The sequence below is a fragment of the Pogona vitticeps genome, chromosome 15 (genome assembly GCF_051106095.1).
Source record: "Pogona vitticeps strain Pit_001003342236 chromosome 15, PviZW2.1, whole genome shotgun sequence".
NCBI classification, from domain to species: Eukaryota; Metazoa; Chordata; class Lepidosauria; order Squamata; family Agamidae; genus Pogona; species Pogona vitticeps.
The window spans coordinates 9,784,394-9,803,507 of NC_135797.1; the positions used below are offsets into that span (position 1 = coordinate 9,784,394).

The 19,114-nt window shown below is 45.0% G+C and overlaps 1 protein-coding gene across 2 annotated transcripts in view; it reads left to right on the top strand.

Moving 5' to 3' along the window:
- The window catches only part of TAGLN2 (transgelin 2), a 30,731-nt gene extending 14,131 nt beyond the window's left edge, over nt 1–16,600 (top strand). For both annotated transcript variants that reach the window (XM_072984406.2, XM_020802457.3), the window contains exons 2-5: nt 10,711–10,910; nt 12,553–12,727; nt 13,911–14,013; nt 15,445–16,600. In XM_072984406.2, the coding sequence (XP_072840507.1) occupies nt 10,731–10,910; nt 12,553–12,727; nt 13,911–14,013; nt 15,445–15,586 (600 nt within the window). In that variant the 5' untranslated portion in view covers nt 10,711–10,730 and the 3' untranslated portion in view covers nt 15,587–16,600. The remainder of the gene's footprint in view (nt 1–10,710; nt 10,911–12,552; nt 12,728–13,910; nt 14,014–15,444) is intronic.
- The last annotated feature ends 2,514 nt before the right edge of the window (nt 16,601–19,114 follow it).

Sequence of the window (19,114 nt, forward strand, 5' to 3'; positions counted from 1 at the left end):
GTTGGAGAGGCGCGAAGGGCCTGGTGGGGGGAGAAGCAAGGGAGTGGCCGTTGCTTTTAGCTCGATGCGTATGTTTGCTGACTTCAGCCTCCACCGTCGCCTGCGTGTGTCCCCAAGAGATTACCATTAAGGGAAGCGGCCCTTGAAAGAACGAAAATAACTGGCTACCCGTGCAGGATTTGATTCTTGAGCTTTTCTTATCTTTGGCTCATCCAGGCTAGGCTGCGGCCGCACCAAACTAGGAATAACCTTTTTTTCTTCTCCATGACTTCTGGTTTTTAAAACTATTGGCAGCTACACTGTCCTTGGCTCATCTTGACAGCTAGAAAGTCTTTTTCTTTCGTTTTTTTTCCTGTTGCAGTCTGTTAATCTGCTGTGCAGGCAAGCCAAGGTCCAAGCCCCAGCAGCGTTTTATAGGGATCCCGGACTGCTTTGCAAGGAAATGATGGGTCTCCATCAGTGTGTAAATGGCCAATAAAATCCTTAGCGGTTGCACCTTTGTGCTTCTTCCAGATGCCTGGAGGGCTTGAAAAAAAAATTTTTTTTTTACTCTCTCTCTCCTGCTTCTTGGTTTGGAGATTAACTCCCAAATTTATGTGGTTTGGAGAGGTTGAATAGTTTGCTGTAAAAAAATCTGTTCTTCGCTCTTTGCTGCGTTCTTAACCGTGCCGTTTGCCTTCTGGATTTGACATAGGAAAATGTTCCAACATCTCCATAGTTTACTTAGCCCTGGTAGATTTTTTTTTAAAAGGCCCTTCCCCAGTTTGTGCCGGATTTCCCATCCTTCCGCTTCATCGCCCAGTGCCATTCTGCGTGAAACCTCCCTCCAAAGGCCAAACAGAAGCTTCTCCGGGAAAAGGGAAGCAAGACTTTAAGCCGACAGTCTGGAAGCGAGGGAGCGAGCCAGCGAGCGGGATGAAAGGGACAATTTGTAGAAGAGTCAGGCTTTACAGAGGGAGAAAAGACCAAATCATTGCTAAAAGCCAGCTGCCTTTAGCCTGGCACCATCCAGTTCCCATAGCTGGACTGCCACTCCCATCCATCTCTCTGGATCATGTTGGATGATGACGCCCAGCTATTGCGCATCCCCAGCAATTTCAAGGGGGGGAAGAAGGGAGGAAGGCCAGTGAGCAATGATCTCAGGAGAAAGAACTATTGCTTTTTGATGGGAATCTTGGAAAAGAAAGGATACAGCAGAATGGGCAGTCTGGAGCCTTGTAGGGATAGCACAAATTGTCCAAAACGCTCAAACAAACATGGGCTGGAATAGCTATTGTCACTCACTATAGACCAGTGGTCCTCAACCTCAGGCCTCCAGATGTTCTTGGACTTCAACTCCCAGAAATCCTGGCCAGCAGAAGTGGTGGTGAAGGCTTCTGGGAGTTGTAGTCCAAGAACATCTGGAGGCCCAAGGTTGGGGACCACTGCTATAGACCATAAATCAGGAAGGAAGCTAGTATAGCTCTTCAAACTTATAGACCACAACAGCTTGAGTCAACGGAACGGATGTCCGAGGACTGTAAGAACTGTAATCCAGATGTGACTTCCCTTCGTACAGTTCTGGTGCAGACAGAACTGAACTAGGTGGACCAAGAGGTTTGCGGTGGGATAAGATCGTACCCTTTTTCCTTGTTTAAATCAACCATGCATTCTCACGCTTTTGGCTTGGAATCAGAAGGACCTGGAATCTTAAGGTAGACGTTCCCCTTGACATTGAGTCCAGTCGCGTCCGACTCTAGGGCACGATGCTCATCCCCGTCTCCAAGCCGTAGAGCCAGCGTTTGTCCGTAGACAGTTTCCATGGTCACGTGGCCAGCGCGGCTATACACAGGACGCCGTGACCTTCCCACCGAGGTGGTACCTATTTATCTACTCGCATTTTTACATGCTTTTCAAACTGCTGGGTTGGCAGGAGCTGGGACGAGCGATGGGAACTCCCTCCGTTGCATGGATTTGATCTTACAACTGCTTGGTCTTCTGACCTTGCAGCACAGAGGCTTCTGCGGTTTAACCCGCAGCGCCACCACGTTCCCTTTCCTGGAATCATAGGGTGTCGCTACACTGCTAAATTTCACATGCGTTGTGTCTTGAGTTTTTTTCAGCTAGTCTGGAAAGATCAGGCGTGTTCGTCCTAAGCAAATCGCCTTCGTTTATTCATGTATTATTTATTTCAAGTATTTCTTTTTTATCCCGCCTTTCTCCTTAAAAAGGACCCAAGACGTAACTGGCAGCCTCGGGTCCTTTTCAGGAGAAAGGCGGGATAAAAATATTTGAAATAAATATTTCAAAATGACTTGCCTTTCCGTAGTTTTAAAGAAATGAGATGTGGCCATGCAGTCTGTATAATGCAGGTGCTCAAGGCGAAATCTCCTCTCTTTAAAAAAAAAGGAAATGCTTTATTAGAGGTTTTGAAATATTTTGAATCACGGTTTTAATCTTAATATAGATCTCATTGGTTTTTAATATGGTATGTATATGGCATATTAAAACTTATTTGTTGCGTAGTTTTAGCTGGTTAGGTCTTATTTTCGGGGAAACAGGATAGATGGAGCATTCCCGGGCTTGAGGAGGCTGTTTAAACAACCTTTCCCACTTTTTATCTTCTTGAAAAACAGTGGATGCTTTCTTTTATCCCCTTTCCCAGATGGTGGGAAGGGGAGGGGGAGGTCTGGAAGGGAGACAATGATTCGCACTGTTGTCTGGACCGGAGAGCCTCAGACAATAGACACGGCAGGCGGTGGTTTCTTTAGAGAATTGTGGGGGTCTGCCATCAGAGAAGAAGCTGAGAATCTTTTTTTGTGAAAGGGGGGGAAAAGAGTACATTGCTAATATTGGCAAAAGAAATTTGTGCCATTGGAAAGAAATGGGGGGGGATCAGTTTTTCACTTTTATTTAAAATGAAAATTCTTGTGTTCAAAGTTATTTTAGGTGTGTCTTATACCTGAAAAGGAACTAAAAGGGAGATTAAGCTGGGAAAGTGATTTCTACATATTATCTCTCAATAGTATTGTGAGATACTATTGGTATAAATATACCAGATGGGCGGGATATAAATCAAATAAATAAATAAATAAATAAATAAATAAATAAATAAATAAATAAATAAATAAATAAATAAATAAATAAATAAAATTCTTTCTGCTCCCCACCTAATGTTGGTGCAAGACTCGTCCCCTTAAGCTAGGTATTACTGTATACTTGCTCACCAAACCTACAGTGGTGCCTCGCTTAAGGATTACCTCGTTAAACGACGAATCCGCTTTACGATGAGGTTTTTGCAATCGCAGTAGCGACCGCAAAACCATGTTTAGATAGGGAAATTTCCCTTGACGATGATCGGTTCCCTGCTTCGGGAACCGATTTTTTGCTAGATGATGATTTTAAAACAGCTGATCAGCGGCTCTAAAATGGCCACCCGCTGTGCAAAATGGCTCTCCGCTGTGCTTTAGGACGGATTCCTCACTTTATAGGCACTGAAAATGGCCGCCCCATGGAGGATCTTCGCTGGACCCTGAGGTATTTAGCCCATTGGCACGCATTGAACCAGTTTTCAATGCATTTCAATGGGCTTTTTCGTTTCGCTTGACGAGGATTTCGCTTAACAGCAATTTCAACGGAATGAATTATCCTCGTCAAGCAAGGCACTACTGTATTTCAGTTCTCACAGAGGGTATGGCTTTCCCTGGACTCTTTTCTCTGAAAAGCGTAGAAAGAACCACCTCGGGGATCGTTATAAAAATAGGCGGGGGGGGGGGAACCTGGAGAAGGTACACAGCTAAATAAGGACTCCTCATGTTTTGCTACAGAATGAGAACTGTTGAGCAATGGGGAGGCAAAGATATAAACGAGGAGAAAGAGAGAGAAAAATACAATTGTCTTGAAAGAAACTGAACAGGAGGCTTGCAAATGTCACTGAAAATTCTAGTTGTTTTAATGAAATAGCTAGAAGATGCAGATCCGCTTTCAAGTATATTCCAGTCCATCAAATAGCAAGCCACAACTGCCGTAGTGTAACCCTTTAAAGTTTTCAGAGGCCGTTTGCTTCCTCTTGAGCAGTGGTCCCCAATCTTGGGGCCTCCAGATGTTCTTGGTCTTCAACTCCCAGAAATCCTGGCCAACAGAGGTGGTGGTGAAGGCTTCTGGTAGTTGTAGTCCAAGAACATCTGGAGGGCCCAAGGTTGGGGAACCACTGCTCTTGAGGAATCTTGCAAATACCATTTCACAAAACACGCCTCTTCCTATTTGCATTTATATAACAGACAAGACGAAACATTATCTCAACCAAATGCTATAATTTGGGCCCCCAAATCCTTGGAAACCTCATCAATGCTGAAGTTGGTTGCAGAATTTGCAAAGTTCAAGGGTCTCTTTGATTTCAAAGTCTGGGGACCTAACGTTGGGAGCCACCGCTGTAGAGCGTCTCCTGCCCTACTCGGCAAGTCCTTGATGGCTGGTTGGAGAGAAGGAGCCATTAAGAAAACCCCCAAAGTTTTCCATGGAACAGGAGAACGGCTAAAAAAATTTTTTTTAATAGGTTTTCTGTTTCTATTGCTTGAAGGCAACTTGAGTTGCTCAAGGTGAATACGTGTTTACGAGACGGGCATAACTGATCAGACATGCATAAATTCTTTCAGCCGCCTGAACAGAGAGAAGGCTTGGCCTTCTCTGTGGTTTCCTCATCGGCTTGTAAATGGGATCCGTTCAAAGGGAATTCTCTGAGCTCCATGAAAATAGAGTTTAATAGTCAGTCTCTGACCCTACACAGAAGCTTCAGTCACCATACTAAGAAGTTTTTGGTTCAGTGTACAGTGGTGCCTCGCAAGACGATGTTAATTCGTTCCGCGAAAATCGCTGTCTTACGAAAACATCGTCTTGCAAAATGAAAAAGCCCATTGAAATGCATTGAATCCGGTTCAATGCGTTCCAGTGGGCTGAAAACTCACCGTCCAGCGAAGATCCTCCATAGGGGCGGCCGTTCTCGCTGCCTGTAAAGCAGGGAATCTGTCCTGAAAACACAGCGGGGAGCCATTTTAGAACCGCCGATCAGCTGTTTCTAAATCGTCGTTTAGCGAAAAATCGGTTCCCGAAGCAGGGGACCGATAATCGTTAAGCGAATTTTCCCCATAGGAACATCATTTTGCAATCCCAAAAGCAATCGTTAAAAACTTCGTCATCAAGTGGTTTTGTCGTTTAACAAGGCAATCACTAAGCGAGGCCTGTGCAGCCTCGTCTTGTTTTTTGAGGGAACGGTTTTGACCCTTTGTCATCATCCACGCAAGTAAAGTGGAGAGAGACCTGGTTTTGCAGGCCCTCCATAGAATGATGAAGTTGGAAGGGGGCCCATAAGGCCATCCATTGGGTTCACATATGTCTTTGATCATGAATGCTTGTTGAGTCCCTCCATTGGGGGGCCAAACTCTTGCCAGACCTATGAGCAAAAGTTCGGCCATTCTGGCTGCCATAGAATTTAGTAGACGACTTGTTATTGCGGTTGTTAGGTTGTCGTTACTGTCGGCTCCGACCCTACCATTAGGTAGTTGAGCCTCCGAGCCAGCCGTTGTGTTTCTTGCAATACCTTGGAGTAACATTGCATGGGGCAGTATAGGAAAATAGAATGAGATCGTTCCCAGATTCTTCTGGGTTGTGTTGTGGTTGCTACGGCTGGCAGAGACACACTGTGATCGGCGTTTTAAGTAAGGGCCTCTTTCCAGAACAGAGCTGGGTGTTTATTTTACTATCTTTTTAAAAAATGACTTGTAAACTAGTACAGAACATCACGACAGCTTAGTATGTTGACATGCTCCTTTTAATCGTTTTTGGAAAGTACTTAACAAGAAAAGTGACCCAAAATGACACTTGATTATAAGGCTGTTGTATATATAAAAAATTCCCCCAATAGCAGCAGTTCCAATAGAGCCAAAGAGGAACTTCTGTTGCTGAAACACTTCTGCCGCAGCGCATTGCGCGGTTTCTCGTGTCTGGGACGTGTGACTATTTACGGTGGTTCCTCGCTTGACGATGTTAATTCGTTCCAGCGAAATCGCTGTAGAGTTAAAACGTGAAACGAAACGGGAAAAAACTCCATTGAAACGCATTGAAAACCCCTCAATGCGTTCCAATGGGCTGAAAACTCACCGTCCAGCGAAGATCCTCCATAGGGGCGGCCATTTTCGGGTGCCTGTATAGTGAAAAATGGCTCCTAAAAACAGCGGGAGCCATTTTGAGCAGCCACCGGCCATTTTGAAAACCTGACAATCAGCTGTTTTGATTGTCATAAAGCGAAAAATCGGTTCCTGAAGCAGGGAACCGATCGTCACTAAGCGAAAAAAACCAATTAAAACATCGCAAAAAGTCAACGTAATGCAGATTCGTCATTATACGGGGCGCTCGTTAAGCGGGGCACGACTGTAATGGTACAATTCCTTGTTGCCTTGGCATACGCCTGGCCTGTTTGTTCAGGGATAACGTCATGTTGCACCGACATGGAACAGGGTTTGGCCTATAGTGTTACAGCTAGTGTGTTCACCTACAATGTTGTGTCACAATTCTAGCAGCTGCAAGAGAGGTTCAGGGGGAGATCTTGGGGCCACATTGCTTCCACCCTCTGCTCCAGTAGGGTTCTGAGCTTTCACTGCGAAAACGAGACAACATGCTGTATTCTCGAAGGCTTTCACAGCCAGGATCCGATGGTTGTTGTAGGTTTTTTGGGCTGTTTTGGCTACGATCCGGAGGTTGTTCTTCCTAACGTTTCGCCAGTCTCTGTGGCCGGCCTCTTCAGAGGACAGGAGTCAGAACTCTGTCTGTGTTCTGGGGCAGTCTGTGGGATAGACAGCATGCTGTTCTGTTGGGTGGGGCAGCAGCTAGAAGCAACCACATTTTCCTCGTGACCGCCGTGCAACTTGGCGAAACCTTTGCGAGGAAATGTCTAGGCTTGCCGATAAGCTCCTCCACCGGAAGCTTTGCTTGAGTGGCTTGCTTACCGAGGGCTGGGCTGACGGAGCCAAAAGCTGCCCGCTGGTCTTGATAGAGTTATGCTCCCCCTCGGGAGTTTCTCGATGGAACACACGGCCCCGTGCAAGAAAAATATGGGAGGTCAGTTTGGAACAGTCTGGCAATTCGGGGACACGACTTCACAATCTGTTGTTCCTGAAGAATAACGATTAAGGGTGTCCGCCGTTGTATGCAAGTACGAAACCCTGCAAAATATTTCTTCTCTCTTTATTTGAGAGTACAGGATGTTCCTTGGCACGCTCGAGAGGTCTTGAACTACAGTTGCACAAACTCTTGCGGCGGCTGCTTTATTTGCACAGACACTTTAAGGATCAGGAGTGCTGTAGGGTTGGTTTCCTTCTTGATCCGCCCATCAGTTCCGTGATGACTCTTTTTTTGTGTGGTTTGCTTCTCAAAGGAAAAAGATGCTATAACAACAACAACAATAGCAACAATACAGTGTCTATAGATGATAGAGACCTTGGCAGGGAAAATTAGCTTCTCTGCTTCACTGTCATTCTCACGACATGCCCAAGCCAACGTAGACGTTGCTGTTTCAGTAATGTGTACATGCTAAAATTCCAGCTCGTTCTAGGACTACTCTATTTGGAACTTGGTCCTGCCAGGTGATCCCAAGAATGCATCGGAGACAATGCACATGGAACGTGTTCAGCTTCCTCTCCTGCCATGCGCGAAGGGGTCCACCACAAAATTGTATACCTGGGCATTTGGTGATTTGCCTGTTTGGACAAAACAGAGCTCTAATAATAATTATTTCAAATAAATAAAGAACAACCAAAAATTGGGTGGGGGGGAGAGAAGACATGAGATTTATTCCATTACAGTGGTGCCTCGCATAGCGAGCACCCCGTTTAACGACGAATCCGCATAGCGATGCGGATTTAGCGATCGCAAAAGTGATCACATTGCGATGATTCCAATGGGCAAAAATCGCATTGCGATGATCAGTAAGCGTTTCGCTTACTGATCTTCGCATTGTGATGTTTGCAGAACAGCTGATCGGCGGTTCCAAAATGGCCGCCGGATGAAGAAAATGGCTGGCCGCAGCGTTTTCACGCCCTGCCCTCGCTTACCGAGGCAGCGAAAATGGCAGCCGTATGGGGAATCTTCGCATAACGGTGAGTTTTGTCCCCATAGGAATGCATTAAACAGGGTTTAATGCATTCCTATGGGGTTTTTTTGCCCCGTATAGTGACGTTTCCAGATAGCAACAATTTATCTGGAACGGATTATCATCACTATGCGGGGCACCACTGTATATATAAGAAAGCAAAGAAAATTTTAAGTTGTGATTAGGGATGCTTGAAGGATCAGCAGAAGAATGTCTTATCCTGTCAGGCTAAAGGAACGATGGAAACAATATTCTGCATCTATACAGAATAGATGCAATGATAATGATATATTCATTTAAAGAAGAATATTCTAATAAGGAAGAACCTGCAATTTTAAAAAGTAGAGTGATTCAGCAATTAGAAGAAATAAATTGCCAGGAAGAGGGGAGATACTGTTACAAATATGTAAGCTCCTGAGAACTAACAAGAGTATGCAAATCTAACAAGAGTATGCCAAACAAAGGGACAACAAAGCAGACTGGAAACATGAAATGTGTAGTCCCAAAGATGACAGCTCTGGAACCATTGTATTATCTTTTCATATAAGTAAAGCAATACTCAAGATTTTGCAACAAAGCCTTCTAGAATACATGGGGTGGCAAATGAGAAGCTCCAGCTGTGTTCAGAACAGGAAATGGCAGTAGAGATCTTATGGCAAATACACTGTCTTACTGGAGAAGGAAATAAGTTTGTGCTTTGTGAAAACATGAGACAATAGTGTTATATGTTTCTTTCCAGATGCCAATAAAGGTTATTACGTCCATAAAAGGAGTTTGCAAGACTCGTGCAGGATTGTTGACGATAGGATTCTTTGGAGGTCATTAATTCATAGTTGCATAGTAACGTGAAGGCATGTAATGACAAGAGCATTACAGTAGGACCCCTGTATCCATGGGATCATAATCTGCAGTTTCACTTGTCCATGGTCTGAAAAATATTCAAAATATATATTTTTAAAAACCAGGAAAAGTATTTTCACATGTATTACCAGAACTGGCCATTAGAGGGAGCCATAGACTGTGCTATGAATACCAGTTAGTGAAGAATACATTCCACATAGCATTGTCTCTGGGACCATCTAGTGGCCAAGTCTGTTAATGCATGTGAAAAAAAAATTCTGGTTTTTCACATGCATTAACACACACACACACACAGAGAGAGAGAGAGAGAGAGAGAGAGAGAGAGCTATATGGATAATGAAAACCATGGATAATAGTGAACTCTGTATAGTTCTGTATCTGAATAACAACATATTCTCAAGCCTGCCGTTTGAGATATTTGTAATTAAACACCTTGCATTTCCCCCCTTTTTGTCTTAACTGAGGTATGAGTATGTTACAATATGCTCACAATGTGATGAAATGTAATTTCGATCCTTTTGTTCTGCCTCCTTCTGTATTCGTGACTGGTTATCATGAGTAAACATGGACTTTATTTGTAATTCTGACTGCTCAAACATGGATAGTGTCCCTGAAACACTCATGTCCTTCACAGATCTATTGATGTTCTTTCTCTCACATATAGTTTGACTCTCAGTCTTGCTCTGTTCAGTCAGATACCCTGCCACGTTGTCTGAATTAGACAGAACTAAAGATGAATTCCTCCTAAAACTGTTGTTGTGGGTTTTTCGGGCTCTTTGGCCGTGTTCTGAAGGTTGTTTTTCCTAACGCTTCGCCAGCCTCTGTGGCCGGCATCTTTATAGGACAGGAGTAGCACATAAAAATAATTAGTTACCATTGCATGATCAAGACCACAGATGTTGTGCTTTACAGTAATTCTTTACTTTCTCGTTTTCCAAATGTAATCAACACAATTACTTTTTGAAAATAACATTGGAATGTTTGTCGTCCTGGAGGACAAAACATAGTCTCCTCGTCTCCGTGTATTTTGCTGTTGTGACTTCAGAGTTTTGCTTAATATACAGTGCGGGAAGGGGGGGCATCTTGCCCTCCAGATGTTATGAACTGCAACTCCTACGATCCCTCTGTCGTATCTAGCTAGGGTTGATGGGAATTACCTTCTCAACATTGGGAGGACCACAAACGGTCTGACGTAGGGAGTAAAGGGAATACAGTCGTGCCCCGCTTAACGATCACCCCGTATAACGACGAGTGCACTTCACAACGATGTTTTTGCGATCGCAATTGCGATCACAAAACGATGGTCTAAATGGGGGAATTTCGCTTTGCTTCGGGAACCAATTCTTCACATTATGACGATCAAAACAGCTGATCGTCGGGTTTTCAAAATGGCCACCGGGTGCTCAAAATGGCTCCCCGCTGTGTTTTTGGACAAATTCCTTGCTCTACAGGCACCGAAAATGGCCGCCCCTATGGAAGGTCTTCGCTGGACGATGAGTTTTTCATCCCATTGGAACGCGTTGAACGGTTTTCAATGCATTTCAGTTGGCTTTTTTATTTTGCTTTATGACGTTTTCACTCTACAGCGATTTCGCTGGAATGAATTAACGTCGTTAAGCAAGGCACCACTGTATGTGTTTTTAATTTTTTCAGGAGTTCTGTGCTGCTTAATTGATGCTCATCTTCTGTCTCTTTTAATCAACGCTTCTTCTGCCTGCTGTCCACAGGAGAACACAGCCTCGACGTCATGGCAAACCGGGGGCCTGCTTATGGACTGAGCCGGGAGGTTCAACAGAAGATTGACCGGCAGTATGACCCTGAACTGGAGCAGATTCTCATCCAGTGGATCGTGGCCCAGTGTGGCCCAGAGGTTGGGCAACCCCAGCCTGGGAAGGACAACTTTCAGAAGTGGCTAAAAGACGGCACGGTAAGGCACTCCTTTGACTTAAGAAGGACAAGCGTTTTGCCTCGTGCACTAAGTGATGGAGTTGGCAACTTCGGTGGATCATCGTTTTGCTCTTCTCTAGACTTGGGAGGGGCTGTGTAGGTTTCCAAAAACAGCCAATTCTGCCCCCCCCCCAACCCTCAATATACCCTTCTTGTAACTCAATCTATCCTCCTACAGAACTTCAGAGTTTCTTGTTGCAAATGAGTCAGTTGTCTTTAATTCTCTCCCCCATTCCCTCCCCCAAAAAACTAAAAGTTAGCTCATTTACATTATGATTTTAAAAAGAGAAGAATTCAGTAGAAGTTCATGCCTCTTGTAAGATGGCTGTAACTTTTAAAATTCATTTTACAGAGTGGGGGATAGGTGGCCCCTACTAGTTTATGCCTTTTCATGTATGTTTTAAGAAAGGTAATTAAAAAGTAATAATTCCAGTTGCTTATTGGTGTAAGAACATTGGTGTAACCATCTGATAACGTATTTGCTGAGGTCCCAAGGTTACCCGGGGACGTGATTAAACTGCAGAAGCCTCTGTGCTGCAAAGTCAGAAGACCTGCAGTCATAAGATCGAATCCATTTGATGGGGTGACCTCCCGTCGCTTGTCCCAGCTCCTGCCCACCTAGCGGTTCAAAAGCATGCAAAATGCAAAAATGCGAGTAGATAAATAGGTACCACCTCGGTGGGAAGGTCACGGCGTTCCGTGTCTAGTTGCGCTGGCCATGTGACCACGGAAGATTGTCTTCGGACAAAAACTCTAGCTCCGTGGGTTGGAAACAGGGATGAGCACCACGCCCTAGAGTCGGACACGACTGGACTAAATGTCAAGGGGAACCTTTACCTTTACCTTTACCTTTACCTTTACCAAGGATTCTCTGTCTTTTCCTGGAGGTTCCAACCAAAAAATTCTAAGGATCTCCTTAATAAATTACGAACCCCAGAATTCCATAGATTGAAACTCTGCAATTCAAGTGACATCAAACTTCTGTCACTGTGTTCTTAAAAGATATTACAGTAGTGCCCCGCATAGCGACGATAATCCGTTCTGAAAAAATCATCGCTATCCGGATTCGTCGCTATGTGGGACTAAAAACCCCATAGGAACGCATCAAAACACGTTTAATGCGTTCTTATGGCGGAAAAACTCACCGCTATGCGGAAATCTTCCATACGGCTGGCATTTTCGCCGCCCGGTATGCGAGGGAAACTGCGCGAAAACGCTGGGAGGCGGCCATTTTGGAACCGCCGATCAGCTGTTTTTAAAACATCACAATGCGAAGATCAGTAAGCGAAACACTTACTGATCATCGCAATGCGATTTTTGGCCATTGAGAACATCGCGACGCGTCGCTATGTGAATTCGTCGTTAAACGGGGCACCACTGTATATGAATTATTTTGTGTGGCAACAGCCAATCCAGTATCCCTGATTCACCTTTTAAGGGGCAGAAATGGCCTGAGAAAAGGGGAAGAGCGGGGAGGACTTATTTCTGCTCTTTTGTGAAAAAGAGTTTGCGAAAATAAAATGATCTTTATTTGAAGCTGATACGAAAAAATCGGAGAGAGACGAGGGCTAGGCCGTTACGGGATTTTTAGTTTCACTATCCTTGTCGCTCGTCTTCCTTAGGTGCTGTCCAAGCTGATCAACAGCCTTTACCCCCCAGGAAAAGGGCCGGTGGATAAGATCCAAGCTTCCAGTATGGCCTTCAAACAGATGGAGCAGATCTCAAAATTTTTGCAGGCGGCAGAGAACTATGGGATTCTGGCCACAGACATATTCCAAACCGTCGACCTCTGGGAAGGTACAAAACGCTTGGGCAGTGAAGGCGGAGGGTGAAACAAGCAAATATAAATGGTCAGGGAAAGGCCTCCTTAAAGTTTTTGGGGAGGAAAAAGTGTCATTCAGGCCTTTAAAAGGTGGGAAGGAAAAAAAATGCCCTTAAAATGAACGACCACCCCAGTTTTTTCACAAAAACATTTTTTTCCTGGTGGTGAGCGAATTACCGTATTTGGGAGCCTTGACTCACGTCTTGCATCGTTTCTAGTGCTTTGTAAAGGGTTTCTCGCTGTAAATGTACAATAGCAGCAGCCAAAATTAGGGAGGAAAGCCATCGCTTGCACACGATCAAAAAAAATAAAGCGGCAGATGCTATTGCTAAAATCTATAGGTGATACCTTTGCCAACACCTATGGTAATAACTCACAAACCCGTCAGTCACTGCCTTCTATGCATAAGCATCGTCCCGTAATTTTTTAAAATTCCTCTCTCTGTATTGAAGTGTGGGGATGAGACGTGTGAATCAAAGGCAGGGATTGAAGGGTAGAATCGAAGCTTGCCTGCTTGTGAGATTTTGTTGTCGTTGTTTAGTCGTTAAGTCATGTCCGATTCTTCGTGACCCCACGGACCAGAGCACGCCAGGCCCTCCTGTCTTCCACGGCCTCCCGGAGTTGGGTCAAATTCATGTCAGTCGCTTCGGTGACCCTCTCCAACCATCTCATCATCCTCTGTCGTCCCCTTCTCCTCTTACCTTCACTCTTTCCCAACATCAGGGGCTTTTCCAGGGAGTCTTCTCTTTTAGATTTTAGTGGTGTAATAAAGGTATCAAACCACCTTATTTTTTGATTGCGTGCAAGAACTATATGCCTTTTTTTCCTTTCCTTTTTTTTGTACATTATTGTTTCCCGTGCCAGGTGGACTATGCCCAGCCCAGTGACCCTAAATGCCACCTGTGAATGATATTAGGCTTTGTGATCTGCAGTGTTACTCAAATGTAACTCCCCATGGCGTCTTCCAGGTGAAGAGACACCTGTATAGATTTTTTTCCCCAGCAAAGCGGCAATCCCAAGGACTAGAAGGAAGGAACGGTCAACCCCCTTCTGACCACCCTCTATGAAGAAAATCCTGGAAAGGGTCACCCTGGGTCTGAATTGATTGGACGGTGCATCATTGTTATTCTTTGGCTTCTAAATTTCTCTCCCACACAGGTAAAAACATGGCCTGCGTACAGAGGACCTTGATGAATCTGGGAGGTTTGGCTGTCTCTCGGGGAGACGAATTCTTCACTGGGGACCCCAACTGGTTCCCGAAGTAAGTCAAGGAGAATGTGTGTGTTTGTTCATATGTGGCATGGCCTTGTGCAGTCTGATTCCCAGAAGGAGGACGACGTGTCTTGCAAAGTTTTTCAGTCTTTCTTGGCACAAGAATGCACCCCGCTGCAAGATTCATTTCTCCAAATGTTAGTGCGGTGTACGTAAGGTGGCAGGGGTAGAATACTATTTATTTTATTTTACAGTGGTGCCCCGCTTAACGATTACCCCGCTTGACGATGGATCCGCTTCACAACGATGTTTTTGCAATCACAATTGCGATCGCAAAATGATGTTTTAATGGGCTTTTTTTTGCTTCCCGACAATCAGTTCCCTGCTTCGGGAACCGATTCTTCGCATTACGACGATCAAAACAGCTGATTGTCGTGTTTTCAAAATGGCCGCCGGCTGCTCAAAATGGCTCCCCGCTGTTTTTAGGAGGCATTTTTCGCTGCACAGGCACCCGAAAATGGCCGCCCTATGGAGGATCTTCGCTGGACGAACAGGTATTTCACCCATTGGAACGCATTGAACGGTTTTCAATGCGTTTTAATGGGCTTTTTTTATTTCACTTGACGAGGATTTTGCTCTACAGCGATTTCGCTGGAACGGATTATCCTCGCCAAGCGAGGCACCACTGTATTTCTTCCATTTCTGGACCACCCATCTGACCGATGGTCCTTTTGCATGGTGTTACAACACTGACAGTAACATAAAACATAAATGTTATTAAAAGTGAAGTTAATATTAAGTTGACATTTTAAAAACATACAGCCAATAAAAATGATAGGCTGATATTCGCAGTGGCTACTCAGATGGATTCTTTTGAAAACACTGCACCAAAATAAAAAAAATTAAGGGATACAGAATACAGAAGATAGAGAATTGTTGAGATTCTTCGTGGTAAGAAGACTACCACTCCCAGCTAATTTTCTGGTACTACAGCTCCCAGAATGACCTAGTTATGTCCCTGTAAATTCCCTTGAGTCAAATGGGCCTACTCTACTGTCTCTAGTGTGACTAATTGCAATCAGCAACACAGTTCCACCCACTAAAAAGTAAAATAGTTGGTTAAAATCAGTATGGTTCGGTGAACCTTCAAGCAAGACGGGCATGTAAAGGACCACATCTCCCCACGCGAACCTTCTTAGCTTCTCAGATCTTTTGGGGAGACTTTCCTTGCAGTCCCACTCCTTTCACAGGTACATGTGATGGGAAAACGAGAGGGGACCTTCCTGCGGCTGTTCCTAACTTAAGCCTGCTGGTTTAGCTCACTTTGGCTGCAAAGCCGGACGATGGGGCTTTGATTTCCCGCTGGACCTCCTTGACGTGATCCACCGAATCTCTTCCAGCTCTGCCGTTCCAAAATTTTATGATTGTATCTTTTCTCACTTTCTCTTCATCCTTTTTCCCCCCCTCTCCCCCCTTCCAGGAAATCCCAGGAGAATCGTCGTGCCTTTTCAGAGGACAAGCTCAAGGAGGGCCAAAGCGTCATCGGGCTGCAGATGGGCACAAATCGGGGTGCGTCTCAGGCGGGCATGACGGGTTATGGTATGCCACGCCAGATCCTTTGAGCCCGGCGACGCTCGGAATCCCGTCTTTTGTTCCCGGCGCCTTACCGAAGAGAATCTCTCCAAAATTGTGCTACTACCGGAAACCTTAAAGGGTTAGGCGCTCGGGTGGAGCCACTGCTGCCCCGTTTAGCCTCTCTCTTCCCTATGACTGTCCTTGTCAGGATGCTCTCCTTTGGCTGCTCTTTTTTTTAATCGAGAATTTTCTAGACCTCCCCCCCCTCCCCCCTACCATTTCAAAAGCCTCTTCCAACTTAGGGGATGCTGTCGTTTATCATATGGATCAAACACATCTAATAATACAGGGATCAAGAAAGCAAAGCAACTTTCCTTTCTCTCTCTCTCACACACACACTCCTTTGACTCTCCACGGATTGTGCCAAAACATGGTTCCAGTGACCAAATTCCGAAGGCTTAGTCCCGAGGCACCTTTAAAAAACAGTTTACATTCCACTATCTAGAGCATTGCTTGAGCTTTCCTTTTAATGGCAGCTTCTTTTGGACCAAAATAGACCCCGCTTCTCTTCGCTGTTTTTCCAGGTAGCTTTCCTGTGAAGGGGCGAACCGATAGCTTTAGACTCTCCGTTCTTTGACGGTATCTTTGACTTTCAGTCATCCTTCCGCCAATCTATGCACATCCCCACGCACCTACCAGGAAGATTGCAAATAGAGTCCCTCAAATCCTACTCTTTCCTTAGGTTGCTGTTTTTTTTCAGGGTGAGGTTGATTGTCGAAACGGGAGCCTCGGTTACTCGAACGAGCTTCGTGCTTGGCGTTGCTCGGTGCTCTGGGCAAATCCTGAGAAATCGTGATGCGGGAAAATGCTTTGTTGGCCTTTGCTATGAGTTTTACTGCTTCCTGGCTCAGCCTGGCTGAAAGCTGTGCTTCCTAAAGTCTTTTCTTATTTTGGGTTAAAGGACCAGCTCTCAACCGGATGTCTTAAAGAAGGTGTGGAATATATATCCTGCCCCGGTTTCACTGATAAGAAATAAACGTTGCACAATTCTTTGTTTCTAATCCTGCCTCTTGTGTCTGAATTTGGGGTATAGGGAGATGGAGCACGCCGGGGTGGGGGTGACTGACCCTGTACTTCCTCCCACACCAGGAAGACCCTGGAAGTTGAGGAATGGGTAGCAAAAGGGAATGTGTAGGTTGCAAGCTTAAAAGCTATATCAGCATGACCCAAATGATAAAGGATTGCCTTCTACGTGCAGGAGATGATCGGACTGGGGCGATGTGGCTCTTTTTTTTCCGAGACTGCCAACGGGATAGCATCCCTCACGGTACTTTCCAGGGCGTTCGAGGGCTGCTGGTTCGGTTCTCCAAAAGAGGGAAATGAGCCAGGGGACCGTTGGCGGCTGTTTCCCTCTGCATCTGCTGGCGGAGCCCTTTGCTTCATTCTCCCTAATGGTAGGGCTAGGTCTGCTGAAGCCATGGATGGGTTGCTCTCAGCCCTCTTTCCTCTGAGATATTCTTGGTCGCGAATATAGAATGTGACACGGTCTCCAGTGCAAGCTTTCTGGCTATTCCAGGGTCAATTTGGTTTAATGGAACCGGTTGCGGACCAAATAAACGGAGGAAGAGCTTGTTAAGAGTTTGATAAACACGCCCTTGAAGAAGGCTGATGGGCTGAAACGCGTTGGGCATTTTACACTGAAATGAAGAACATTAACACTGGCACCTCGCTTTACGAATTTAATGCATTCTACGGGACATTATGTAATTAGAAAAATTCGTAAACCGAAATGCAGTTTGCCATAGGAACGGAGGGGCGGCACTATAAACCTCCAGGCCCAATGCATCCTGGGAAACTTCCTTCGTATTGTGGGGAAAAACGTAAACCAAGGCATTATTTTCAATGGATTTTCGTTCGTAAACGGAAAATTACGTTAACCGAGGCATTCGTAAACCGAGGTACTACTGCATCTTTTCTACATCCTAGGATTGCACGTTCCCCTTCTTTTAAGCTAAGATTTCCACGAATGCACCTTTTCCTTTTGTTATTTTATTATTCTATTGCCTTATATTTTTTATATTCCAAGGTACAGCATCCATTTTAGCAATGAGGAACTGAAGGCTAATTTGTGTGAGGGCAACAAGGAGGATTAGCGAACTGGAAACCAAGCCCTAGGAGGATGACAGAAAGAATTGGGCATGTTTAGCCTTGAGAAAAGAAGACAGAAGGGAGACAGGATAACACTTTTCAAATACTTGAAAGGTAGTCCTACAGAGGATGGGCGGGAGCTGTTCTCGATCATCCCAGAATGCAGGACACATAAGAATGGGCTCTAGCTGCAGGAAGCCAGATTTAGGCTGAAGACCAAGAAAAATTTCCTAACTGTTAGAGCAGTACGACAAGGGAACCCATGACCTCAGGAGGTGGCGAGGGCTTCCAACGATGGAGGCATTAAAGAGAAAATTGGACAATTCTCTGCTTTGATTAGGATTCTTGCCTTCAGTAGATGGTTGGACTCAGTGGCTTTAATAGGACCCTTTCAAATTCATTTATAGTGGTGCCTCGCTTAACGATTACCTCGTTAAACGACAAATCTGCTTTATGATGAGGTTTTTGCAATCGCAATAGCGATTGCAAAATGATGTTTAGATAGGGAAATTTCGCTTGACGATGATCGGTTCCCTGCTTTGGGAACCGATTTTTCTCTAGATGATGATTTTAAAACAACTGATCGGCGGCTCTAAAATGGCTGCCTGCTGTGCAAAATGGCTCCCCGCTGTGCTTTAGGACGGATTCCTTGCTTTACAGGCACCAAAAATGGCCGCCCCTATAGAGGATCCTCGCTGGACGCTGAGGTATTTAGCCCATTGGAACACATTGAACCGGTTTTCAGTGCATTTCAATGGGCTTTTTCGTTTCGCTTGACAAGGATTTCGCTTAACAGCGATTTCAGTGGAACGAATTATCCTCATAAAGCGAGGCACCACTGTACAGTATTCTGTGCTGCTATCAAAGAGAAAATACCAGACTAATTGGCTGAACTTGTGACGCTTACTGCCCACTTTCTAAGAAAACAAAGAGCAACGAAAAGTCGGTATAGGATTCTGGGGTTACCTGATCCCTTGAATTGGGGACCCCTCCTGTCTCCATAAAGGTGGAGGCCATAGTTGTTTGAGTGGCTCATAAAATGTTCTGTACATGCTCAGTGGCAATACAAATATTTCTAATTAAAAAGCTCTCCATCCTTGAAGGACTGGCTGATATTTGTAGTACTGTTGGACTTGGGGATCAAGATCCTTTAGTTGGGATAAATATATTGTTGTGTCCTAGCCTAATCCAGACAAACCATCCATGGTGTTGAAAAGTGAGTGAAAAAGCAACAGCAATACGTAGAGCCACCCCCCCCCCCAAAAAAAACTGCATGCTACGGACTGCATTCCTCACCAACATTGCGCCAGAGCAGAAGCTGCTCATAGGAAAAATTAAGCACACATGCCAAGATGATGCTAGATCAGAGAGGTCCACACTAACCACTCAGCAATACTACCCGGAATTTCCTGGTTCAGAAGAAATTT